General features: G+C 40.2%; 1 protein-coding gene across 1 annotated transcript in view; it reads right to left on the bottom strand.

Annotated features, from left to right (window-relative positions):
• The window catches only part of LOC134319304 (teneurin-1-like), a 301,993-nt gene that overhangs the window by 13,943 nt on the left and 260,214 nt on the right, over positions 1 to 27,836 (bottom strand). The window contains exons 23-26 of the mRNA XM_063000393.1: positions 15,558 to 15,712; positions 12,291 to 12,657; positions 6,355 to 6,865; positions 3,481 to 3,653 (exon numbers count right to left, since the gene is read on the bottom strand). Of these exons, the coding sequence (XP_062856463.1) occupies positions 3,481 to 3,653; positions 6,355 to 6,865; positions 12,291 to 12,657; positions 15,558 to 15,712 (1,206 nt within the window). The remainder of the gene's footprint in view (positions 1 to 3,480; positions 3,654 to 6,354; positions 6,866 to 12,290; positions 12,658 to 15,557; positions 15,713 to 27,836) is intronic.

Here is a 27,836-nt window from a genome sequence, read left to right on the forward strand (position 1 = left end):
TAATTATATAATAATAATAATAATACATGAATATCTAAAAATAAAATAAACAAACATTTTTATTATGTAAATGTTTAATAATTATATAATAATAATAATACATAACTATCTAAAAATGATACAAACAATTATTTTTATTATGTAAATGTTTAATAATTATATAATAATAATAATAATACATTAATATCTAAAAATGATATAAACAATTATTTTTATTACGTAATTGTTTATTAATTATATAATAATAATAATACATGAATATTTAAAAACAATATATTAAGTTATTTTTATTATGTAATTGTTTAATAATTATATAATAATAATAATAAGATATGACTATCTAAAATGATATAAACAATTACTACAATTATTATTATTATTTAATAATTATATTATTATTATTATTATTGTATTAATGTTAATATTTGCATGTCTCTTAAATTTAATGTACCTAAATTTCAGAAATAGTTCCTTTTCAAATAATGTGACTATGTATTTACTTATTTATTAATACTCCAGGTTCATAGAATCGTTCATGCTATGTTTCCTGTTTATGGCTGCTTTTAGTTGACGCCTCTTTTAGTTTCACACCTCTGCAAAATGTTCTCACCATGTAACTGAAACCAAATTCTCATCAACTCTAAATAAAGTGTAAAAATAAAAGGTATAAAAGTTTAACACTTAGGGGAGGCAAATTGACCACCATTAAAACAGTTAAATAAAGAATGATGAAAAATAAACATCACTTGTAACTGATTCAAAAGGATATTGATTCTTTTGAAGCATTAAAATGACAGCTTTAATTCTATGTAGCATGGACTCCACAAGGTACCAAAGACATTTGTTTACTATTGTAGTACATAATAATGAATGGTTGTTGGATTCCCCCCTTTTATTTCTCAATCTAGACATTTCCAGTTCCCAATTGTGAATCCGCTGCTGCGTGCAACCACCCCGATCTGATCAAAGAGATTCAATCTGCAGCCACTTCTTTTTACCTGCCAGTGTTTAGTTCCAACACAGAACCGTATCACATACACAGGTGCCGGGACCAGTCCTAGACGTCGCAACAGCGGGAGGAGACTCGAATTCCACTCTGCCAAACACGACCGACTGCGTTTGAAAGGTTGGTGACGCAGCTGAGGTTCAAACTCACAAGTTCAGACACTCCACAGTGGTGAGCTGGTGCGTTAGACCATCGCATCAAATATTGTTGCAGGTTTGATTTTTAATAGCCAGGAATATCCAGAACAGGGCAATTTCTGGGTATGTAAACAATTTTACTATTTATAGGCAGGTGTTTAAGTAAAATAAACCTCTTTGTTTCATTCTATAAACTAATCACATTTTTTATCCAAATTCTTAACACAAATTCTGCCCTTTAGAGCATTTACTTGCTGATAATTCCCAGATTATTGTATTTATTCACATTTACCAAATTGAAACTGTTATGAAACGTGTCAGAGGTTTAATTGCCAGTTTGAGATGCATGTCGGTTTGAAGACCAATGAGTCAGACTCATGTTGAGTCAGACTTTCAGTTTTAGTAACTGAGCTCCACTACTGACTGTATGGGACAAATTAAATTAATGAAACTGCTGGATGAACTCTGGTCGAGTACAAAATGAGTAACACATTCAGAGCAGGTGTAAACTACACTTAGAAAAGGACACATATTCCATATAACTGTGTGTGATTTTTAGCAGCAATAACTGATTACTGCCCAATAGCGGTTTCCTTTTTTTTGCTGCAGTGTGACCAGAAAACACGGCACGGACACATCAAATGCTGATCAGATACAGTTCCACTGCTCAGTAAGCAGATCTTAGTTTTTTCCTTTTTCTCCCTTTTAGCACGTCCAATTTCCCGATTGCGTCAATGCCGATCCCCACTCTGATTGAGAAGAATGAAGCTAACCCATGACCCCTCCGACGTGGGCAGCAGCCGTATGCATCTTATCACCTACACTTACACGACGGGTGCAATGCGGATCAGCACTGTGTATGGAGAGACACACCCTGACAGCACTCTTTTCCTGTCTCTGTGCAGGCGGCATCAATCAGCCAGCAGAGGTCGTAATTGAGTCCCGGCTTATTTAATATCCCACCCCTATCTGAACAACAGGCCAATCGTTGTTCATGCGGCTGCTCAGTCCAGCTGGCAGGCAGAGCTGAGATTCGATACCATGTATTCCAGATCCCAGCTCTGGTGTTCTAGCTTGTGTTTTACCGCTGCGCCACCTGAGTGGCCCAGATTTTTTAGCCTGGCAACTAGCTAATGTTGATATTCAACATGCGTAAAGTTAAACATTGTACCACGGCTTAAATAAAACATGTCTCAGCTTTTTCAAAAGGCGTTGGAACCTCCCATGTTAAAGCAGGCACATATTTACAAAATAAAATATAATATAATATAATATATAACTGCTTTAGTTTTTATTTTTATTTTTGCATTTTTCCCCTAATTTTCCTCCTAATCTAGTCGTATCCAATTACCCGATTGCATTACGCTTCCTCCTGATGTTGATCACTCTGACTGAGGAGATCCGTGACTAACACACGCCCCCTCCGACACGTGTGCAGTAGCCGACTGCATCTTTTCACCCGCACAAGGTGAGTTCATATGTGGATCAGCTTTGTGTACGGATTATGCATTATCTCTCGTCCTTGTGCAGCACCATCAGCCACTAGAGGTCATGATTGCATCGGTTATGAGGAATCTCCCTCCGTGACCCCCCTTAAACAACAGCAAATCGTTGTTCATATAGAGTGTGGTAGCTCAAAAGTTCAGTTGTGGGCGCTTGGGTGGTGCAGCGGTAAATTCTGTTAAATTCGGCTGTCAACCAGTTGGGAGTCTACATACAGACATGATTAGCTGTGTTTGCTGGAGGGAGGGAGGATTTGAAAGTCCAGCGATGGATTGTTGTCCTGTCCGGGGTCTGTTACTCCATTGCACCCAGTGGTTCTAGAAAAACTGGACCCGTCTCAACCCTCAATGGAATAAAGCGGTGCTGTTTTTATGAACATTTTACTTCATTTTTTTTATTACAATATTGTCCAAATCTGGCTACCGAGCCTGGCGAGCCTCTGTACCACGCTGAGACTGGCACGTGTGATTTACACCAACCCTGCCTCTGTTATTCTACACGAGGCAGAATTAAACTGCAGTGGTGCCACTGTACTGAGTGTTAATGAAGTGAAACGTTTCCTGAGGGGAAAAACCCTGAGCTAACCCATTCTAAACAGGACGGTGCCACATTAAGATGGTGGTGCAGTGTCCACCCACAGAGCTGAATCACTCTTCATAACACTGGGGTTTCATCTAAATTCGGGTATGACCCCGGGGAAGCAACGATACATAATTAATGAGTATAAATACATGATTTAGAAAACTGTTTAATATTTTTGTTTAGCAGATACTGAGTTTGGAGGAGGTAGCATGTGAGGGAGTTCACTTGGAGCCACCCGTTTGAGAAATGTACCTTGGCGTAGAGTGAAGATGGTATCTGAGGAGGAGAAGTTGGTAACGGTGATAAAGTTCTCAGAGTTGGAGCTGTCCACCTCCACCCGGACTGACTTCTCCATCTTATCGTGGAAGCTGCTGACCTCTCCGGTGGGGAAGGTGACATTGATGACATGTCCTTCACTGTTGTACCTGAACACAGAGAAACGTTTGGAGGAGAACATCACCGAGGTCCCAAAATCACTCAGAGCCACAGAGCTGATTTATCTGAAACTAAAGGGCAGGTGAAGCATCTCATCACGAGCTGTGTGTGCTCACTGAAAGGTCATTTTTAGCTGAGATGCGCTGAGCTGAACCGGCAGCCACCGCTACTTTTCATTACTTATAAGATTTTTAACACTTTTGGGATGAAGGCGAGTCATAACTCAGGAGGCAGTTCCAGTGTGACCTGATTTTCATTCATTCATTCATTCATCCTGAGTCACTGCTTCATTTTACTCTGGCCTCAGGAGGGGGTGAAAGATTTGTGACGACACAGCACTAACCTGTCAAAGAGCATCACTCATTCATTCAGTCAGTTACTCGGTCATTCAGTCAGTCACACAATAACTCACTTAGTCACTCATTCATCCAGTCAGTTACTCATTCATTCAGTCAGTTACTCTGCCATTCAGTCAGTTTCTCACTCACTCATTCATTCAGTCAGTCATTTATTCAGTTACTTATTCATCCAGTCAGTCACTCCTTCATCCAGTTAGTCACTCATTCATTCATCCAGTCATTCACTCAGTCATCCAGTCAGTCACTTATTCATCCAGTCAGTCACTCGGGCATTCATCCAGTCAGTCACTCACTTGTTCATCCAGTCAGTCACTCATTCATTCATCCAGTCATTCACTCAGTCATCCAGTCAGTCACTTATTCATCCAGTCAGTCACTCGGTCATTCATCCAGTCAGTCACTCACTTGTTCATCCAGTCAGTCACTCATTCATTCATTCATTCATCCAGTCATTCACTTAGTCATCCAGTCAGTCACTTATTCATCCAGTCAGTCACTCGGTCATTCATCCAGTCAGTCACTCACTTGTTCATCCAGTCAGTCACTCATTCATTCATTCATCCAGTCATTCACTCAGTCATCCAGTCAGTCACTTATCCATCCAGTCAGTCACTCAGTCAGTCATCCAGTCAGTCACTCACTTGTTCATCCAGTCAGTTACTCACTCATTCATTCAGTCAGTCAGTCATTTATTCAGTTACTTATTCATCCAGTCAGTCACTCCTTCATCCAGTTAGTCACTCATTAATTCATCCAGTCATTCACTCAGTCATCCAGTCAGTCACTTATCCATCCAGTCAGTCACTCACTTGTTCATCCAGTCAGTTACTCACTCATTCATCCAGTCAGTCATTCGTTCTGAGTCACTGCTTTATTTTGCGCTGGACTCAGGAGGGGGTGAAAACTGTGACCACACAACACTTACCTGTCAAAGAGCATCACTCAGTCATCCAGTCAGTCGCTTAGTAAATCAATAACCCAGTCACTCATTCATCCTGAGTCACTGCTTTTTCACTCTGGACCCAGGAGGGGCTGACACATATATCATTTAGTCAGACATTCATTCAGTCAGTCACTCACTCAGTCATTCACTCAATCAGTCATTCATCCAGTCTCTCACTCAATCAATGACCCAGTCACTCATTCATCCAGTCAGTCTCTCACTCAATCAATGACCCAGTCACTCATTCATCCAGTCAGTCTCTCACTCAATCAATGACCCAGTCACTCATTAATCCAGTCAGTCTCTCACTCAATCAATAACACAGTCACTCATTCATCCAGTCTCTCACTCAATCACTCAGTCATTCATCCATCCAGTCTGTGTTTCACTTAATTACTGTAACTCAGTCATCCAGTCAGTCTCTCAGTCACTCATTTATCCAGTCAATCACTTACTCACTCACACTTACTCACAGTCAATCCCTCAGTCTCTCACTTACCACACTCATTTACTCACTTCCTCATTCTCTATCTCACTCACTCACATACTCACTCACACACTCACACAGTTGCATATCCTCACGTTTTTTCCCCCAAATGCACAGTGAATGTGACTGTCCTGATAATAAAAACATGAGCACAGTGTTTTCTAATCCAGCAGGGTGGGTTTCTGTCCGGCTGTAAGTGAAATAAAAGATGCCACAAGATGGCACTGATAGATCATACTGACCAAAACATTTCTAATAAACTCAGCAGTAAATAAAAGGACACTGTAAGTTTAATAGAATTTACACTACATGTGGTTTATAGTAAAGTGTCTCGTCTGAATATCAGTGAGGGTGACAGACTATACGGACAAAAGTATTGGGACACCGTTTTTAATTGTTAAATCTATGTGTTTCAGCCACAACATCTAACAGGTGTAATACATCAAGTATATAATGGTAATTATATGCTTCCAACTTTGTGGTAACAGTTTAGGGAAGGCTCTATCCTGTTCCAGCATGACTCTGCACAAGAAAAGTTTGGTTTAAAGAAACTCCAGTGACCTGCACAGTGCCCTGACCTCAGTCCCACTGAACAGCCTCGGAATGAACCGGAACTTTATCTGAGGCTTTCTTGACCAACATCAGTGCTCAGTCATACAAATGCTTGTTGACTGAATGGGCTTAAATCCCCACAGACACACTTTGAAAACTTGTGAGAAGCCCTTTCAGAGGAGTGGCTGTTGTTCTGGTTAAAAGATCATATAGAGGTTCTACTACCATTTGTTTTTGCTATGAAACCTCCAACAATCTAATGGTCAGGCGTCCAAATACTTTTGGCCATATAGAGCATGTGATCCTGAATGAGTTTAAAGTGGAGCATTGTCTAAAAATCTCATCCTTACTCATACACTGTGGTCCAGCCATTCTCATCAGTCCTGGTTGCTAGGAGACCGCTGTTGCCATGGTAAGAGAGCTGGGCGATGTCGTGGCCCTGGGCAGAGACCCTCTTCAGCAGGCGGCTGTTACTTACAGTGAGCCAGTGAATCTGCCCCCGCTGGGCCACCAACCAGAGCGGTGTTCCGCTGGCGTCTCGTCGTACGTGGATGGCGCTGCCGTCTCGGGTCACCACGCTGCTCAGGTGCCCGTTTGCCAGGTAGGTGAAGTTGTACAGGAAGTGGCCGGTGATCAGGTGTTTGGTGTAGAGGTGGGTGCCGTTGGGACTGAAAAGGTAAAGTTCACGGTCCACCACCGACGCAATCTCGAACATCCCGGCGGGGTTCAGCTGCGGGCGGTTGGCGCTCATGGAGCGGATTCGGATGTTGCCCAGGTCGGCGATGTAGAGAGTGCCGTTGGGTGCCACGGCCAGCGAGGAGGGCGCTTCTAAGCGAGCGTCACGAGCATAGCTGCCATCACCTGCAGGTACAAGCAGATAATAAATAAGGGTTACTTAAATCTGAGTGAGTGACTGGAGGAGGGTATATTTGCCTGCTCCATGCCCCCTCTAACGTGCGCCGTCCCTTGACCCCTTCTTTTACTCCTGTACCTCGGTGGATTTGCACATGAGGCTCATCCACTTTCTGCACAAGCACCTCGGTCCGCTAACCAGGGTCTCTGCACAGTGTTTGATGACCCCACCCACTTAGTCCGGTCATTTTCCCACCCAGCAGACTCGGTGGCCAATTTTTGCTGACACTAACCCACTACCACTGGGATCCAGGGTCTGAATCTTTGGCAGTGCTATTGGCTGGTCAGGCCGTCCCTCAGTGAGGGACTATTGACTGTTAGTGCACAAAAATGGTGATGATATGTTTGGTTAATCGTTGTTCTTACTGATTAAATATAAAATGTCAGTGAAGGCAAATAAATTTTACTTTATTTTAACTTAATTTGCAATTGTAGTTCCTATTGGCTGGTTCTCTGAGTGGGGCATCAGTTAATAATTCAATATAAGACATCTTAAAACAACATCATGGGTCTACATAGACACATTTTACGCCATACTACACTCCCGAGAAGAGGGCATGTCTAAATTGTTAGACAACTTAAATGCTCCTACTGAGGTGCCTTAATTCTAAGTGATAATCTGACTGCATAACGAGGGAGCCTCCGATGCTTCCTTAGCGCTGAAGGCAATCCCAGCATTCAGTGCGACACAAAATTCCAATTTATTTTTAATTTGTATAAAGGTGAATAAGTGTCATTTATTTATAAATTCGCGTTAGTCAGGGACTGTTTAACCGTTTTCAGTAAACGGAGGGAGACGTTAGCTGGCATGCTAGCGGGTTGTGCCGCCTCAGCCCATTGGTATGTATGGCTTGAGGCTAACTGTGTTAGCTTAGTAAGCGAAAACTGCGGTGACATAATCGTCATATTCGTTGTAGTGCGTCTAAATAATCTGCCTTATGAGTTCGATGTCTTATTAGAATCCTCTCTACTGAGGCAGCTGATCAGGTAGGCAGTAGGCCGCAAGAGTGAGGCAGCTCACTAGGTTTTCAGACAGACCCAATGTCATGGGCTGGAGAAGTAAAATATAGCAAAAGTATTTGACTGGGAGTACTGGTTGCATTACCTTTCCACATGTCAAATTTAGCACCAAGGTTCAACCCCTTCATGCCTTGTATCTAAAAGCAGCTTTCGGATTTACTGTTGGTTTATTCTGTTAGCAGTTTAGCAGTTGCTTTAAGAAAAGGGTATGTTCATAATATAATTGATAGGTGTAAATGTCCTTCCCCCCTGCTGCTTTACATTGCTTTAACTTGCAATTCTAAACACAATAACATATCCTATATACCCACATTTTCTAAAATTAGTCTGAGTGTTATTATTTTCCCTCTCTTTTTATTCTTCACATAAATGACTCAGCTTTTCACAGTATCCTCACACGGGGCACCAATAATGTAAGTTATGTAATACTGTCGCCTTCTCAAGTGTTAGAAGCAAGAGTCTTCCAGAGATACGAGATTACAGACCTGGATTCTCATTTCATTTCTGTGACTTAAGCTGCTATTCTATTTTCTCACTCGTCTTCCACAATCTGTGCAAATCCACATATTAATTTTGAATGTCTGGATAGAAAAAGAATTTCATCATTCGTCGAAACATGGGCACTGGCACAGCTTAGAGTGGCATTAGGGATGTTTCAATGAGTTTGACAGTTGGCAAGACATTCTGTTCTCCAATTGAAAAAATAAGGGCATCCTCGAGGGTCCGCAGTGTGAAGGACAGAATGAAAATGGGAGACGAGAGCCTCTGAAGAGAGTAATAATCTGATACCAGCGTGACATGATGGGAAATATGCAAAACACCCAGGGTAAAGTGGGCACTGTTCCACCCTATTAGTTCTTAGAAGAGCCCAAGGACTTCTTATTACTTTTTTATTTTTTGCTGAACAACAAACATTTCCTAAAAAATTAAAATGTGAGTTTTAGGTTTTTTCACCCGTAAAATAAAACAAGTACAAAACTTCAATCAGAGAATTAAAAATAGTCCAGAACAATTCTGTTGATAATGTGTGTCAGCAGGAAAATAACCGGATGCTAATTCAAGCTCGACTAACCCTCCTTCAGTGGGAGTTGTTAAATTGCACATTATGTGCCATCATTGCCCAAGCTTTCAGACATAGTCATGTCAGGATATTAAATGTCAAAATACAAAATATAGAAAATGCTACAACCTACAGCAGTGCAGCTACTGACGATTCACACAATTTCACCCTCCGACTACAAACGACTCAATAAAAAAGGTTGGGGTGCTTCACAATGAGTCAAGGCAATGAGGTTTGTCAATGCACTCCCTGTAAACTCCCCAAAATCACACACAGTTATATGGAATGTGTCTAAACGTATTCTACATCTACTCTGAATTTGTGTTTTTTAATACTGTAGAAGAGTTCAGCCATCTACTTTCTGAACTTTATTCAACTGACAAAAGTACAACAAAACAACTAAATGTTTGTCTGACCAACTCAATTATTCATATCCCACACTACACTGTTGTTAACATGCCACACTGTACTTTACATACACCAGCTAGGCATAACATTATGACCACTGACAGGTGAAGTGAACAACACTGATTATCTCTTCATCATGGCACCTGTTAGTGGGGGGGGGGGGGGGGGGGTATATTAGGCAGCAAGTGAACATTTTATCCTCAAAGTTGATGTTAGAAGCAATGAGCGAGTGTGAGGATCTGAGTGAGTTTGATGAGGACCAAATTGTGATGGCTAGACGACTGGGTCAGAGCATCTCCAAAACTGGAGTTCTTGTGGGGTGTTCCCGGTCTGCAGTAGTCAGTATCTATCAAAAGTGGTCTAAGGAAGGAACAGTGGTAAACCGGCGACAGGGTCATGGGCGGCCAAGGCTCATTGATGCACGTGGGGAGCAAAGGCTGTCCCGTGTGGTGTGATCCAACAGTCAAGCTACTGTAGCTCAAATTGCTGAAAAAGTTAATGCTGGTTCTGATAGAAAGGTGTCAGAATACACAGTGCAGCACAGTTGCAGGGCTGTTTTGACAGCAAAAGGGGGGCCAACACAATATTAGGAAGATGGTCATAGTGTTATGCCTGATTGGTGTATACTGTATTGTATTATACTGTATTATATTATATGTTATTTCATTTAAAATTTTAACTAATTCTCTTTTACTATTTTTCTATTTTTGTAGAAATGCAAAACTTTACTTAGCACATTATAATTTGTACATTGTCTGCTTATTCTTTAGTCCGTATACTGTATTGTCTGTATATTGTAGAGAGCCAGCTACTGTAATATACACCATAATATAACTGATAGGTGTAAAATGTCCTATTTTCAACCATGCTGCTGTACATTGCTTTTACTTGTGTTCCTTAATTTGGAATTCTAAAAACAATAACATATCATGTATACTCACATTTTATAAACTTAGTCTGAATGTTATAATCTTTCCTTTATTTTTATTCTTCACATAAATTACTTTTCACAGTATCCTCACATGGGGCACCAGTAATGTAAGTTATGTAATACTGTCGCCTTCTCAAGTGTTAATAACAAAGGTCTTACAGAGATCCAAGATTATAGATCTGGATTTTTATCTAATTTCTTTGACTTTCCTATTTTCCTACTCATTTTCCACATTCTGTGCAAATAAACAAACTAAATCTAACTGAGGTAGAAGCGTAAGGACAAAATATAATACACCAGCTACTCAATCCACCAACAGGCCACAACACAATTGCAGACCAATGTTTCTCTGTATCTCTGACAATAACACTAACATGGTGATCACCAATCATTTAAAGTTTCAGTTTTGTATTTGAGAATGATTCTCATGAAGAGAGTTCTCTCCAAAAAGAGGTAGGAATGCAAAGTCTGAGCGCCACACTGAACCGACTCGCTTAAACAGCGGTGAGCTCAGCTGCTGGGCATTTGTGCGAATGAGCACGGCAGCCCCTGGGATTTGTAGTCTTCTGAGAACTACTAAGCATCATCCTGTGATTCCTTCTGCTGGTGAAAGTGCTTATCACAGGCTGACCTGTTACACACAGGAAAAACAGAAGCACTTTTCTGAATTTTAATTAATAAGGGAGGTTTTTCTTTTCTTTATATTGAGTAAAAAATAATGAGGCTACTTATTCATAAATCCTATCAACAACACAGATTTGAGCTTTTATACAAAGTAATGGGCAGACAGTGATATCATTTTCATGCCAGTTACATCAGACGTCTTGGCTCCGAGGGCATCTTCGACAAAAAAGAACCAAAACAAAAAAGACTCGGCTGCAAATTGAAAAAAGCTATTAGCAAAGTAAAGCTTTAGTATCAAACAGTCTCTGACCTTCAGTCCTCAGAAAACTTAAAACAGAGCACATTTCATCCCCCAGGACTGAAAAGAAGGTTAATGAATAATGCCATTAGAAATGAGTCGACTTGTGCAAGTACAAATGAATAAAGCAATCCGCTAACTTAGCATGCGACAACAAAGACTCATGGGTAAATCAAACCAGAATGCCGAGATATTTCAATCTACCTCGCCATTATTTCTCCCAAATCTTCTTTTAAGATACTCAAAGGATGATTTTCATTATTTATTGCTCACAGGTTGTAAGAATAATAAATCACTTTTTTTTTTCCTTCTTATAAAGGGTGCGAGCACTTTAGGACCTTGAATAGGTGGAATATTCGAGACTTATTCTGGAAAGTGTTTAATGTGATCAATATTTAACCACTTAGTTTTACAGACTTTAATTTTACAGATTTACTCAGTAATAACACTAATTTACACTGACCAGCCATAACATTATGACCACTGACAGGTAATGTGAATAACACTGATTATCTCTTCATCACGGTACCTGTTAGTAGGTGGGATATATTAGGCAGCAAGTGAACATTTTATCCTCAAACTTGATGTTAGAGCGAGTTTGACGAGGGCCAAATTGTGATGGCTTGACGACTGGGTCAGAGCATCTCCAAAACTGCAGCTCTTGTGGGGTGTTCCCGGTCTGCAGTGGTCAGTATCTACCAGAAGTGGTCCAAGGAAGGAACAGTGGTAAACCGGCGACAGGGTCATGGGCGGCCAAGGCTCATTGATGCACGTGAGGAGCTACTGTAGCTCATATTGCTGAAGAAGTAAATGCTGGTTCTGATAGAAAGGTGTTAGAATACACAGTGCATCACAGTTGCAGGGCTGTTTTAACAGCAAAAGGGGACCAACACAATATTAGAAAGGTGGTCATAATGTTGTGCCTGATCCATGTATGTACTAGGCAGTGCTACCTCTGAAATTGAATACTAGGTTAGTGCAAGCAGTGGGTGAACTGTTATAGAAATGTTTTGATTGTGATGGACCTACTCACCAGAGAAGCAGTCACAGTTGGGGTCAATCTTGCAGTCACAGTCAGTTGGCGCTCCAGCCACGACCAAGATCTCCCCGTTGGTGGTGACCTGCTGGATGCGGTTGATCTTCCGCTCGTCTGTCTCGGCGATGTACAGCAGACCCTGGTGCGACACCGCTATAGCCTTGGCGGCCTCCAGGGTGGAGTGTACGGCTAATTTGCTCAGCAGGAAATGGTCCACACCTGGGACCTGGCAGTGGATCGGACGACCAGCAACAATACGCACCTCAAGGGTTTCTGACACCTGCAGAACGATGTTGTTATCCAGGATGTAGAGCGAGTTGTCCACGGGGTTGATGGCCAGGTCTGTCGGCCATTCCAGACGCACCTGCGTTGACAAAGTGGGGGTTAAATTAGGGTTGCTTTCTGAATTACAAACCAAATTCAAAAAGGTTGGGACGCTTAAAAAAGCAGTATTTTTGTTAAATATAAGTCATTATTTTGAACCAGCTGTCATTATAACTTAAATATCACATAGAGGTCACATATGTATTTATTCATTGTCTGTTTTACCACCACTTTATCTGATTAATGGTCGTGGGGGGTACAATTCACTGAGCGAAACAGTTGGAATCACCCTGGACAGGTCGCCAGTCCATTACAGGGCAAACACACACACACTTAGTGGGACTTAAGTATCTCCAATTAACCTGACTGCATGTCTTTGGATTGTGGCAAGAAACCAAAGCACCTGGAGGAAACCCACACAGACACGGGGAGAACAAGCTAAATTCACACAGATAGGACCCGGATTGCTCTGCAAATCAAACGCAGGACCTTTTTGCTGTGAGGAAACAATGCTATCGACCGAGCCACCGTGCCGCCACATAGAGCTCCAACAATGATGTCCAACAAGCTCAGTCAGGTGGTCAGGTGTCCAAATAGTTTTGAACATATAGTGTATTTTATTAACCAAGAAGTAAAGTGATAAAAATAGTGGGCTAGCATGATAAATATACATTGATCAGGCATAACATTATGACCACCTTCCTAATATTGTGTTGGTCCCCCTTTTGCTGCCTCATACGCATCAAACTGTGATGCTCTGTGTATTCTGACACCTTTCTATCAGAACCAGTATGAACTTCTTCAGCAATTTGAGCTACAGTAGCTCGTCTGTTGGATCGGACCACACGGGCCAGCCTTCACTCCCCAAGTGCATCAATGAGCCTTGGCCAACCATGACCCTGTCGCCGGTTTACCACTGTTCCTTCCTTGGACCACTTCTGATAGATACTGACCACTGCAGACCGGGAACACCCCACAAGAGCTGCAGTTTTGGAGATGCTCTGACTCGGTCGTCTAGCCATCACAGTTTGGCCCTCATCAAACTCACTCAAATCCTCATGCTCACCCATTTTTCCTACTTCTAACATCAACTTAGAGGATAAAATGTTCACTTGCTGCCTAATACTGTATATCCCACCCACTAACAGGTGCCGTGATGAAGAGATAATCAGTGTTATTCACTTCACCTGTCAGTGGTCATAATGTTATGCCTGTATTATTCTAAAATAAGCCAAAGTTAAACTGCTCCCAAGGTCCAAGGCAGTGTGCTTTACACCAACTCATCAACACTTGACACTGCTGACGATGATCTCAGGCTCATGTGTGCCAGCCTGGTTCAGCCAAGGTACCTCAATCCAAGAAGCTTGTGATAAACACTTCTTCTGCAGTTTAAAACTCATTCATGAGTGGTGTAGCCAAGGACAGATGATTTTATTATTTTATTATTTTGGCACTTCAGCATTTTGCATCCTGTTCTGTGACCTTGTGTGGTTTTACAGCTGAGCTCTTGATGCTCCTGCTCTTTTTAACTTCTAAGAACTCATTTTATAAACTGACTTGATGGAAAGGTGGCATCCTTGGATAGTGCCATGAGCCTTTTTACTGCCAATGTTTGTCTATTTAGATCACATGACTGCAAGCTTGGTTTTATAGACTGTTAGCAATTATTGCAGCTGAAGTAGCTAAACACACTAATTATAAGAGGTGTGCACACACTGTTGACCAGACCAAATAGAAGAACCCAAAAGGTCAAGAGCAGCATGAAAAAAAAATGACCCCTGTCTGTGCTGAAGAGTTAATAAGTGCTCGCAGGCTTCTGGCTTTTTTTTTTTAGTTCCTCAAGCAGCTCCTTGACTCACAGACTCGACATGAACACTCCATCAGGCTGCCTCGTCTGAGGAGAAGCAGAGAAGGGTTGGCAGGGCAATGCGCAGGGTATTATGCCTTGTCAAAACACTAATGAATTATTTATCGCCTGATGCCACGGCAAACACCTGCTGGGAGGAGATGGTTCAGGCTGCTGAGACACACCAAAGTAGGACGCATTAGCCTGGGTTTTCACACACACACACACACACACATGCACACACGCACACAGTGGGCACCTTTTGGTCTTAGCAGTAAGCTGGCACTGGTGTGGATGAGCCGGGGGAGGCCGGATGCCTCCAATTAGCCTCTGATTATCACTTGTTTTAAGTCATACTGACCCACCTCCATCACACATACACCAGTTACACCAATTAGCATATTCCATGTGACCTCCTCACCCCCCAGTCTGGACCATGACACAAATGAGATAAACGTCTTGACATCTTTTGTGTGGATAGTGCTGCCTGGGCAACAGACTGACCCTCAGAAATAATAAAGACTTACAGTACTGTGACAGTATATTGTCTAAGCAATTAAAGGTTAAGAGCCTTGCTTAAGGGCCCAACAGTGGTAACCTGGCAGTGGTGGGGCTTGAACCAGTGACCTTTCTAGTCCTGGATTACTTGTCCAGTTTCTAAACCACTAGGCTACACCTGCCCATAATATTTATTTATTTATTAGTAGGAAACCGGAGCTCCTGGAGGAAACCCATGCACGGGGAGAACATGCAAACTCCACACAGAAAGGACCCCGACCACTCCACCTGGGAATCAAACCCAGGACCTTCTTGCTGTCAGGCAACAGTGCTACCCACTGAGCCATATACAACTGCCCATATTGTTCATATGGAGATCTGTATAGCGCACAGATTGCTACACATCGATCTCAATGATCAGCCAGCAGAGGTCGTAATTGCAGCAATGAGGAATCACCTCCGGCATTCGAACACTAGGACGAGCTAATCACTATCTGGCCTGCTGGTAGCAGGGCTGAGATTCAAATTCACAAGTGTGCTAGTGTGCCACCCAAGCGCCCCATATTAGCCGTTAAAATGGTGTAGCGTGTGTGTACCTGTGTGATGTCCATACGAGAGTCACAGCTAAGCGGCTGGGCAGAAAGGATGCCGTTAGATCCTATAAAAGTGGACAGCACTCCCCTCTCGTTGATCTTTTGGATCGTGGTCCCATCCACAAAGTACACGAAGCCCCTCTTGTCCACAGCAATACCTGCAATACACAGAGCGGAGCTGTTTGTTAGGTGGCCAAAAATTCAAGTCTGTCTTCATCCTGTTCGTCATTCTGCTCAGCCAGCCCTGCTTTAATAAACTCATCCCCCTGTAAAAATGTAATTATGTTTCCTGTAGCACACTGGAGGGATTAGAACCACGCCAAACAAACCGAATAAGGAACCTGTGAAATTAGGATTCAAGAAGTGGGCTGTGAAACCAGAATGCTAAAGGCAGCATAAAGGAAACGTGGCTGATGTCGGTGCATTAGAGCAGCACAGCATTTTAATTCATGCAGTAAACAGACAAACGTCTGGTGTACGTGGGGTGGGGAGATCTATCATCTTGGATGGAAAACCAATAGACCTAAATAACAAAAGTAGCAAATTGACACAAATGATATTTAATTTATTGGGATTTTAACGTCATGTTTTACACTTTCATGACAGAAACGGTAGTTACTGTTTACATAAGATTCATCAGTTCAAGTTTAATGACAAACACAGTCATGGACAATTTTTTATCTCCAATTCTCCTCACTGGCACATCTTTGGACTGTGGGAGAAAACAGGAGCTCCCGAAGGAAACCTCAGGTGACAGTGCTACCCACCGAGCCACCGTGCCGCCCTTATATGATATATAACTGTATATATGTACACATAAGAAGTGATAATGTATTTAAATGTGCAGTTTTTCTCTTAAAGAATGTGGGATTTGATCAAAACAGTCCAAACTTCTGTACAAGAAAGAAAAAAAAATGCAAGCTGCTTTCATGCATAATCAGTGATTGTTTTATTAGAGCAAATCCAGAAATCGTCGTGTTTTTTATTAACCAAGAAGTAAAGTGATAAAAATAATGAATTATTTCAAATTCTTAATTTAAAAAGCAAGTATTTGATATTTTATTTCTCTTCTTGTTGAAAGTGCATTTGATTTGAAGTCGCTGGCTGATAAAGATCAATTTTCTCTGACAAAGATTTGTGAGATAAATATTAATGAATAATTTCAAGTTCAGGTTTGAGCTCAGCAGGAGAGTTTTTACCCCGTCTTCCTCTGCCTCTGCAGCTCTGCTATTTCTGGTGGTCATCATGTCAGGGGGATTTTTATATAAAACTGAGGAAGAAAATGAGCAGGAGGATCTTTGACTTTCACTTTTTGGGCTGTGGAGCACAGTGGAGATGGACGACACGGAAGCACATTATAAGGGGTGGCGTATATAAGCACTGTTTTATATCATGATATTGCTACTATTTAAAATATACCATTGTAATACTACTGTAATACTACAATGAGAAAGAAGTCAGAAAATATTAGCTCTACAGAATAAATAACACAGGAACAAATAAATTATAAAGAACAAGGAACAAATAAACTTAACGTAATCACTAGGGATGTAACGATGCACCACAAGACAGTTAAAAATCGATTCACATGTGTAACGATTTCAATCAGTTTACATGTATAATGAATCGATATTCACTTCAAACCGCAGAGGGCACTGACGCTATTCACCTCGCCTGGTTGACGTCACTACAGGGTTGCCAGGTTCGGAATTTTCCAGCCAAATTTATTTATGTGGGGATACTTTCTTTATTTTTATTATTCATGTATTTATTTAATGTGGGATTTATTTCATTTCAGTTTTTTTACACAAAAAGGGAAATGTGCAGCATTGTTTTGCATAGTTTGCACCCACCTCACATATAAACGAACATTCATTATTTAGATAAATAAAAGATCAAGCACAGATAAAGTATTTTATTATTTTTTTTTAAAGAGAAATAATAAAAGCAAACTTTGTCATAATTTGTCTTCGATTTCATTTTGTTTAAAAAATTTAGAAAAAATAGTATCGTGAGCCCAGTATCATGAATCACATTGCATCGTGGGTAGAGTGTATCGTTACATCCCTAGTAATCACATCTCCTTAATGCAGGAACGACATTAAAATACTTTTGCATTGAGACAAAAGGGCTTTAAACATGGCTAATAAAGACTTGGCTTGATGTGTGGAAGTGTATGGTGGAACAACTCAAGTAGTCTAACAAGAGCTTTAATGACTTTAAATTAAATTAAAATACTGATTTGGAGCCAAAACCTCTCATCTAATATCAGTGGTTGACCCCACAGACAGGTAAAGGCCCTTATATCAAGTGGATGTATAGCAGTCTAACAGATGTCCACATACTTTTGGCCATAAATATATATATACACCGGACCCACTGTGATCCTTATCATGATGAAGGCTGTTACATGTTCCTGATTTAGCAAAAAAATTTTAATAAATAATAGTATTTTTTAAAATTTAGTAAGATAAGCCAAAACCCCCACAAATGTTTCACAATCTATCCTAACATCTATCCTAACCTTATTTCATGTTAACATTAAAAAGTCCTGCACAGATTTAAAGGAAAAACCGTCGACACACACTGTTACTCCTTAACCCATGCCCACTGGGTCAACACAACACTGATCTGCCCGGCTTTGTAATCTTTTAACTCAGGAAAAGCAACAGAAAATGAAAAGTAATAAAGCTCAGCCTACAGGCCGAGCTCCTGCTTCACATCCTGTAAGTGATGATGATACCCGGCAGCTGGAACCCTGTCAGCTGAGGTTGCAAAACATTCATCATGCTGTTTTATGTAAGGGCGTTTGGGCGTACACAGTTGAGTCAGAGCTGCTTGACTTTGCCGGGGGTAATCTTGTCCCCTCTCGCCTGGCTTATCAATTCAGCAGCGACAAAACAGGGTTGCGATGTAACTCCTGCATGGCACAGGTGAACGTGACCTCCGCTGCCACCTGCACCCTTCATCATCCCCCCCGACACTGATAGATTATACCGTCCCTTTCACCCTCAGCTCTTCCTTTAGAGTCCAAAAAAAGAAAACTGAAAATAAAAAAATGAAATACCCACCTGAAACATAATAATAATAATAATAATAGAAATAATAATAATAGTATTACAATATAAATAATAATAATAATAATATAATAATAGAAATAATAATAATAATATAATAATAGAAATAATAATAACAATATTACAATAGAAATAATAATAATAATATTACAATAGAAATAATAATAATAATAATAATATAATAATAATAATAATATTACAATAGAAATAATAATAATAATAGAAATAATAATAATAAAAATAATAATAATAATGATAATAGAAATAATAACAATAATATTACAATAACAATAAAAATATTACAATAGAAATAATAATAATAATAATAATAATAATATAATAGAAATAATAATAATAATAGAAATAATAATAATAATGATAGAAATAATAATATTACAATAAAAATAAAAATAATAATAATAATAGAAATAATAATAATAACTATAAAAATAAAAATATTACAATAATAGAAAAATAAATAAAAATAAAAATTATGAAAAAAAATTATTATAATAGACAATAATAATAGAAATAATAAAAATACTAATAGAAATAATAATAATAGAAAAAATAATAAAAACAATATAAAAATAATGATAATAACGATAATAGAGAAAATAATGCTAATAATAATAATAATAATAATAATAGAAATAATAATAATAAAAATACTAATAGAAATAATAATAATAATAGAAAAAATAATAGAAACAATAAAAAAATAATGATAATAATAATAATATTAACAATAATAATAATAATAATAATAATAATAATCCAAAAAAAATAGAAACAATAAAAAAAAATATATAGATAGATTCAGTTACATTATTATTTTTTAGTTTTACCTTGGTAATTTTTTAATTTCTATTTAATTCACACATAATTTATTTTGGACAGCATATAATTAACATATAACTGATTTTATTTGGCACAGCTCTCATGCTGGATATCCTTCCTGATGCAATTTTTCTTATTTTATCAGGACTTGGTACCGGTACTGAAAGAGCACTAGTACTTGCACCTCCCAATGGCTAAACTGTTCTACCACCCAACTCAACATCATCCCACCTCCCATCTCTTCCTCAACATAGCTAATCATGTCTGTGGAGACACCTGACTGGCCAACAACATAAAAAATCAACACATCACGTCCACCCTTACCAAGCCGCCACGCTGCACCAATTTCACTTACACAGCGGGTTTTTCCCGAGCCCCAAACTGCAGGATTCTAATACACTAATATATTAAACTGTTCCTCTGTAGCACAGATACAGAACATTACTCACATAGAAGACATGCAGCACCTACAAAACAGGTGAGGTGTGGGTCCCAGCACTGAACCCCAGAGGCTTATTATTTAAGTCCATGAAAATGTAAATGTCAAAAAGCGAGGTGCACTAAAGCCTGCTGAAATTCTAGACCATGTTAAAGCACAAGATGAAATGTGCATGAGGCCAGAATCAGATTTTTGTTTCCTGATCAACACTGACTGAGACTAGGGATGTAATGATACACTGTACCCACGATGCAATGCGATTCACAATACTCGGTTCACGATACGATTTTTTATCGATTTTTTAAACAAAATGAAATTGAAGACAAATTATAACAAAGTTTCATTTTATTATTTCTCTTAAAAAATAAAATAAAATACTGTATTTGTGCTTATTTTTTATTTATCTAAATAATGAATGTCCTTTTATTTCTGAGGTAGGTACAAACTATGCAAAACAATGCTGCACATTTCCCTTTTGGTGTAAAAAAAAAACTGAAATGAATAAATTCCACATTAAATAATAAATGAATAATACAAATAAAGAAAGCATTCTAACATAAATAAATTTGGCTGGAAAATTCCGAACCTGGCAACCCTGTAGTGACGCCAGTGCCCTCTGCTATTTAAAGTGTATACCAATTCATTATACATGTTTGTTTGTTTGTTTATTAGGATTTTAACATCATGTTTTACACTTTGGTTACATTCATGACAGGAACGGTAGTTACTCATTACACAAGATTCATCAGTTCACAAGGTTATATCAAACACAGTCATGGACAATTTAGTGTCTCCAATTCACCTCACTTGCACGTCTTTGGACTGTGGGATGAAACCAGAGCACCCGGAGGAAACCCACGCAGACACGGGGAGAACATGCAAACTCCACACAGAAAGGACCCAGACCGGCCCACCTGGGGATCGAACCCAGGACATTCCTGCTGTGAGGTGACAGTGCTACCCACTTAGCCACCGTGCCGCCCCATTATACATGTAAACCGATTTGAATCGTTACACATGTGAATCCATTTTTAACTGTCTTGTGGTGCATCGTTACATCCCTAGCCGAGACCCCACGATGTTGGGGTTTTGGGGATTGTGCTTGTGCACTGCATCCAGTGATTCAGAGTAATACGAGCCCAACATGTCAGGGTGTGTCTCTCCGTACACAGTGCTGATCCGCATTGTCAAAGTGTAGGTGATAAGATGCATACGGCTGCTGCCCACGTGTCGGAGGGGGCGTGAGTTAGCTTCGTTGTCCTCAATCAGAGCAGGGATCGGCATTGGTGGAGAGGAAGCATGACGCAATTGGACAATTGGACGCGCTAAAAGAGAGATCAATGGAGAAAATGCAAAAACTAAAAATATATACAAATAAAACCACCATAAATAATACAAATCTAAATGAACAGTGTTTTCTGAACGCTCTCTTCCTGCCAACATTTTTTGGTTCACACGTTCCACTGATGCCAACACATCTAAATGTGCTAAACCGCCGTCCTGCTGGTAATAAACGATAAATAAAATCAAACTACGCAAATATTTACTAAAGTCAAACATGTTCTTCACCCTAAAAATGATCAAAATACAGAACTAAATAATTTCTGCAATTAAAATTCATTCATAATATCAGCACCATCATCTCACATATCCAGTAAACAAGCAAAGAAAATTCCTGAGTGCCTCGGGTGGATAATCACAGCAATCATCTGCTGCACCACATGGTGCGTAAAAGCCAAAACTGGCTGACAATTCCCACAGGCTTCAGCCTTCACCGTTAATAACTTCAGCACGTTCAGATGAACGGATGGAAGCTGTCAGAAGATTCTCATCCAATTCTCGGCTTGGAATTAGTATGAGAATGAAATGCTCCGGCGTTGATGACTTTCAATTCTGCAGCATAGACACCAATTTCTAACATATAGATGATAATGCTACATTTTCATCACCTCATATTACTGATACTGGAATATTTTCACATCTCGCTGGCTCAGTGAATCTGATGCTTGGTTGGTGTGTGGAAAGTATAAAGTCACACCTAAAGCACCACAGTCTTCATAGAGATAAACATCAGCAGTAAAAATAAGTCATACTAAAGAGTCTGTTGACCTTCAGCATCTGGAAATTATTTGTCAATGATACGGAATTCGCTCCTGAGTACCAAACTGCCCCTAAAAGCAACTTAGAAACAACGTAGGATCCGGTTTTACAGCTCAATGCCCACAACTAAGTGTAAAGGTGCAGAGGAAACAGTGGACTCTGGAGCAGATGTGAAATAATTCATAAAAACAGCTCATCAAGTCAAATGAAAGAATCCAGATTTGGTTTGATCTGAACATCAGGAAACACCCTCTCACAAATCATAATGCCAAATCAAGTGGAAAAATAATACTGTGGGCGACTTCAGCTAAATGACCTTTTAAAGAAGTGTGCACTTTGAACCGTGGGGTGACAGTTTGGGAAATGCCCTTTTCTTTTTTCTGCATAATTACCCTGCAAGCCTCACAAAGTCGGTTATATATAGAAACGGTTTGGAAAATTTGGTGTGGAAGCAACTGACTGTGCTGTTCAGAGCCATAACCTCGACCCCATCCCTCAGCTTTGAGATGAATTGGATTTCCAAGGGTGAATGGTGACACTTGACATTAGTAAGTGCTCAGTAATGCTTTTATGGCTGAATGAAAGCAAATGGAATCCAGTTCAATGCAGCAAAGAGAGCCAACCAGACCAACATGTGTAAATTCACGTGGCTTTAATGTGATGTTCTGGTGTTGGGTGTCCATTGTTTTTGACCCTCTTGCTTGTACATTTACAATATTTATACAAGGGCCAAACTGTGATGGCTAGACGACTGGGTCAGAGCATCTCCAAAACTGCAGCTCTTGTGGGGTGTTCCCGGTCTGCAGTGGTCAGTATTTATCAAAAGTGGTCCAAGGAAGGAACTGTGGTAAACCGGCGACAGGGTCGTGGGCGGCCAAGGCCCAATGATGTACGTGGGGAGCGAAGGCTGACCAGTGTGGTCCGATCCAACAGATGAGCTACTGTAGCTCAAACTGCTGAAGACATTAACGCTGGTTCTGATAGAAAGGTGTCAAAATACACGGTGCATCACAGTTTGTTGCGTATAGCTGCAGATCAGTCAGGGTGCCCATGCTGACCCCGGTCCTTATACAGCGCTGAAGTCCAGTCGTTTCCCATCCAGCAGACTTTTCTGGCCAATATTGTGTGCTGCAACAACTGCCAAATGTGCCCAAAAGCAGAGCTGAGATTCAGAGTTCAGGATCTCAGCGCTGGTTCCAAACAGCACAACACCCCAGAACATAATACTACCATGTCCAAGCTAAGCAGCAGATACAGGGATGTTGGGTTTGAATGCCTCAAATTTCCTCCTCAAAGCCTACGATTGGTCATTATGGCCGAAAAATGTGGTTAAAAAACTCTCTTACAGAGAGTCCATGTAATCAACTTCAGTCAGGGTAAGGGAGAAGCTTCATTCATTCATGGTTTCTAATTATTTTTTGTGGTCATTGGATTACATCTAAACATCTTCCTGACCTGCCAAAGAAACCACTGTTCCATGTACTTTGTACTTACAGACCATCGTAGTAATTGGTCTACTGGTCTGTTCCGTTAATCAGAAGGTTGATGGTTCAAGCCCTACCACTGTTGAGTAAAATGATTAATTGTTCAAATTGTATTCAGTCAAAATTGTAAAAAAAAGCACACCAGCGCCGAGATTCGGAACCCCTCCGTTCAAAATTCGGCATTGCCACTGGTCGGCTGGGCGCCATCTGGCAGGCACAATTGGCAGTGCCTGCAGCAGATACTAACTGGCCACCGTATCTGCTAGGGCGGGACGACCGGATTATGTGTGAGTGGGTTCTTCATACGCTGTGTAAGGACCCTGACTGGCGGAAGAGACGCCTGTGCAGAATGCAGGGGCGAGAAGAGGAGGGCTGTGCACGTGTCGGAGGAGGCGTGTACAGCGACGTGCTCTCCTTGGATGGAATCGGGTATCCCTCAGCAGCGGAAGACAAAATTGAGTGTGCTAAAATGGGAGGAAAATGCGGAGAAAATGCATAAAAAAATAAATAACACACGTCTGCTAAATCCAAATCTAATTGGTCTACACAGATGATCTTGAAGCAGCTCAGACTGACATTTTTGGTCTACGATCCATTTTCTGAGATCTGTAGCGCCTCCTGTAAGCTGTCCTGTTATAATCCTGAAGCTCGGTCTAATGAGTGTGTTCAAACCAGCCTATTTATATGAACACAGAGAAGTCACCTGTGATCAATATTAATCACTAATGGGAAATTAGCAGACCATAGCAGTTTAACCCAGTTTTGTCCCTTTTTCAGTGAATCCAAAACTTAAAAAAGTACATAAAATGCTATAAAACACTAAATAATACTTTTAACACTAGAATGATTCCAGTTATGTTTTTTTGCGCAAGGGACTCTAGCCTCTCGATCCCCCGCTCCCCTGTTGTGAGCCACTTAGTACCCATTATCATGGTAATGACCCACAGCCTGTCTATACACAAACACCTATCATCCCCCTCTGCCTTAATTTTACAGACAGGACTGAGTTACAGGTCTGTGAGAGCCAGAGATCTTGCTTGTTTGTGGGTGACCAAATACTTATTTTCCACCATAATTTACAAATAAATTCTTTAAAAATTCCTACAATGTGATTCCCTGGATTTTTTTTTCTCATTTTGTCTCTCATAGTTGAAGTGTACCTATGATAGCTCAGTGGTTAAGGTACTGGACTAGTAAACAGAAGGTTGCCGGTTCAAGCCCCGCCACCACCAAGTTTCCACTGTTGGGTCCATGAGCAAGGCCCTTAACCCTCAATTGCTCTTCGTGTTCAGCTCATTGTGTAAGTCGCTTTGGATAAAAGCGTCCGCTAAATGCTAAAAATGTAAATGTAAATGTAAATGATGAAAATTACAGACCTCTCTCATCTTTCTAAGTAGGAGAACTTGCACAATCAGTGGCTGACTAAATACTTTTGGACCCCACTGTATATGGCCAAGGGGATACCAGGGACATCATGTGCAGCGTAGATATTTATTTACCTTTATGGCTCAAACAATGTGTGCATTGCTTTTCTGTTTAATACATGGTACTGGAATGCACCATACGGCAATTGATTTCACAACATACAGAGGTAGAAGTTCCTGCTGGTAATGTCCTGCTAACAGATAACAGACTGATATATCAGATGTCTTGTAATGCTGATGTATTCGCAAATCAGAGCTGTTTTGAGCTTATATTAGGTGGCATACAAACATGTGTAAACAGGTATGGCACTTCTGTGTAATACATATGCAGCAGGCCTAATATTGTTAAAAAATTAAATTTTTGGACTAAACTCATTAAAGATTTTTAATATTTCAATCTGTGAATAAAATGCATGAGTGCAAAAAGGTGATAATGCCAATTGGTTTGGTTTACCTTTGATGCAGGGGCGCATATTGGGACTTTAGAGACAATAGAGTGCAGAAATATAGGGTGTGTGCTGTGTGTGACTGTTAAGCTGCTAAAATTTGGTATCAAGCAAGAACAGAGAAAAATTCTACTTAGAAAAAATGCACTAATTAGTGTCCTTGGTTTCTCAATTTCATATAGAAATTAATAAAGAAATTCTGTAGTTAGTCCGAGATCTCTAACAAGTGTGACAGGAAATTTTATACTTTATTAGTTATTTGCATTAAACTCATAAGTTATTTGCTTTTTTAGTTTATTGCTTTCTTAGATCAATAGACCACTGAAGTCGTGCGTCATTCTGTAGTCCTCGTTATGCCCATATTTGGAGACCTGGGTCTAAGCGCGATTTCCAATGGGAAAAATTAACAGGGTTTTCAGAAAATCAACTCTAACGCATCCTGTGCTAAATAAACATGTTCAGAACCCTTTACGTTTTGTCCTGTGTACATTTTTCTCCTGTACATCACAAGTTCAAGTTCACAAATTCAAAGTTCAGAGTTTGGTCAGACCATAACAAGGCTTAGTTTCCCACCACCTTTGTGGCACATGTAATCTAGCCATATTGAGACTTTCCTGCCTGTAGTGGAATTACTTAGGAAAAGGTAACTTTGCTGGGATAAACGTTGGGGGTGGGTTGAATAGTGTGTTATCTGCTAGCATTTGCATGACAAAAGAGGACTGATAGCGCTCTAATGGTTGTGTAGAAGGAGGGGTTTGTCCTCAGAATCTCAGATTTTCAGTGAAGCTAGTGTTAAATAGTGATTTACAGATGGATTATTCAACGCCTCTTCAAATCTTAAACGTATTAATTCATTCTGACTCCCTGTGTGACTCATTTACAGCCCAAACTTAATACAAACAAAGGAAAGTAAAAGCACAGGGGAAAATATCAAATTCATATTAATTTGCATTTATTTTAAATGTATTTTAAAAGTCTCCATGAGATCAGAAACAGTGATGAAACATCCTCGTATGGAGAAGTGAGGCGGTTCGACGTGTACAGGACTGTGTGGGCTGGTGCACGCAGACATTTTTGTTTTTATCAGATCAGGATGTGGTGGTTTTTTCTCCCTTTCTCCGAACCTTCGCTCCGCCTGAAAGATCTTCTTTTTTTGTTCTTTTCTACACAACAGTACGACAGGAAGTTACACCTCCTCATTAAGGTCGAGCAAAAACCTCATTTCCACCGACATCAACAATACAGTGAGAAATATAGAAAACATTTCAGTAGCAACACACGGTAGCAGCATTAACAGCAAAACTGTGATTTTTATGAAAAACGTCTGTGTTCAAGCACTAATACAGAACAACACTTGAGGTTACCTGAGATGCAGAGAGGCTCACAGGAGATTTTCTCAACAAATAAATCTTAACTATTTTAAAAATAATTCTAATATGCTTATTTATTTTAGGCTACTGTTAATCTGGAGCTCCTCTCTTACAAATGACAGTAACAGGGCTGGACGTGTCGCACTATTGAATCTCAAGGCGAATCCACACTTACACCTGCAGGAACAGAAACAGACCCCAAGTTTTACATGCTTTAACCACCTCTGTACAGGCACCTCAGGCTACTAACCAGGGTTATTATACAGCGTTGAAGTCTGGTCTTTTCCCATTCAGCAGACTTCACTGGCCAATTTTGTGTGCTGCAGCAAATGCCAAATGTGCCCGCTAGGGGGCGCCCAGACGACCAAAAGTAGAGCTGAGATGCGGAGTTCAGGATCCCAGCGTTGGTTCCAAACAGCACAACACCCCAGAACATGATACTACCATCTCCAAACTAAGCAGCAGGTACAGGGATGTTGGGTTTGAATTCCTCAAATTTCCTACTCAAAGCCTACGCTTGGTCATTGTGGCCCGAAAAATGTGGTGACAAATAAATCATAAATATTTTTAAAATAATTCTCAAAATGCTTATTTTAGCTTAGGCTACTGTTAATCTGGAGCTCCTCTCTCACAAATGACAGTAACAGGGCTGGACGTGTCTCACTATTGAATCTCAAGGCGAATCCACACTTACACCTGCAGGAACAGAAATAGAACCCAAGTTTACATGCTTTAACCAGGGTAGGACAAGCTAAAAGCCACCAACAAACAGGAGGAAATCGCAAATAAAAGAGGTGGTTAAATTAATAAAAACAAAGTAATAAATGAAAGACACAAAAACATCTGAAGCCCACAAGAAAGATTGTGGACAGAACAGGGATAGCGCAAGAATAAAAACAGGATGTCACAATATTACGGGCTACTCAGGCCGACGGCAACAAGCCAGCTCTCGGAAAAAATAGAAAAATAGAGAACCCTAACACACGCCGGGGACTCCACACCACCAACCGGTGTGGTTCCACTGTGTAGGGTCCGTTCTGGAAAAAGGGTCGTCACACCGTCTCTGGTGACACCCCCAAATTACCACAACATCAGCTTCTCT

Source organism: Trichomycterus rosablanca, chromosome 8, assembly GCF_030014385.1.
Source record: "Trichomycterus rosablanca isolate fTriRos1 chromosome 8, fTriRos1.hap1, whole genome shotgun sequence".
Lineage (NCBI taxonomy): Eukaryota > Metazoa > Chordata > Actinopteri > Siluriformes > Trichomycteridae > Trichomycterus > Trichomycterus rosablanca.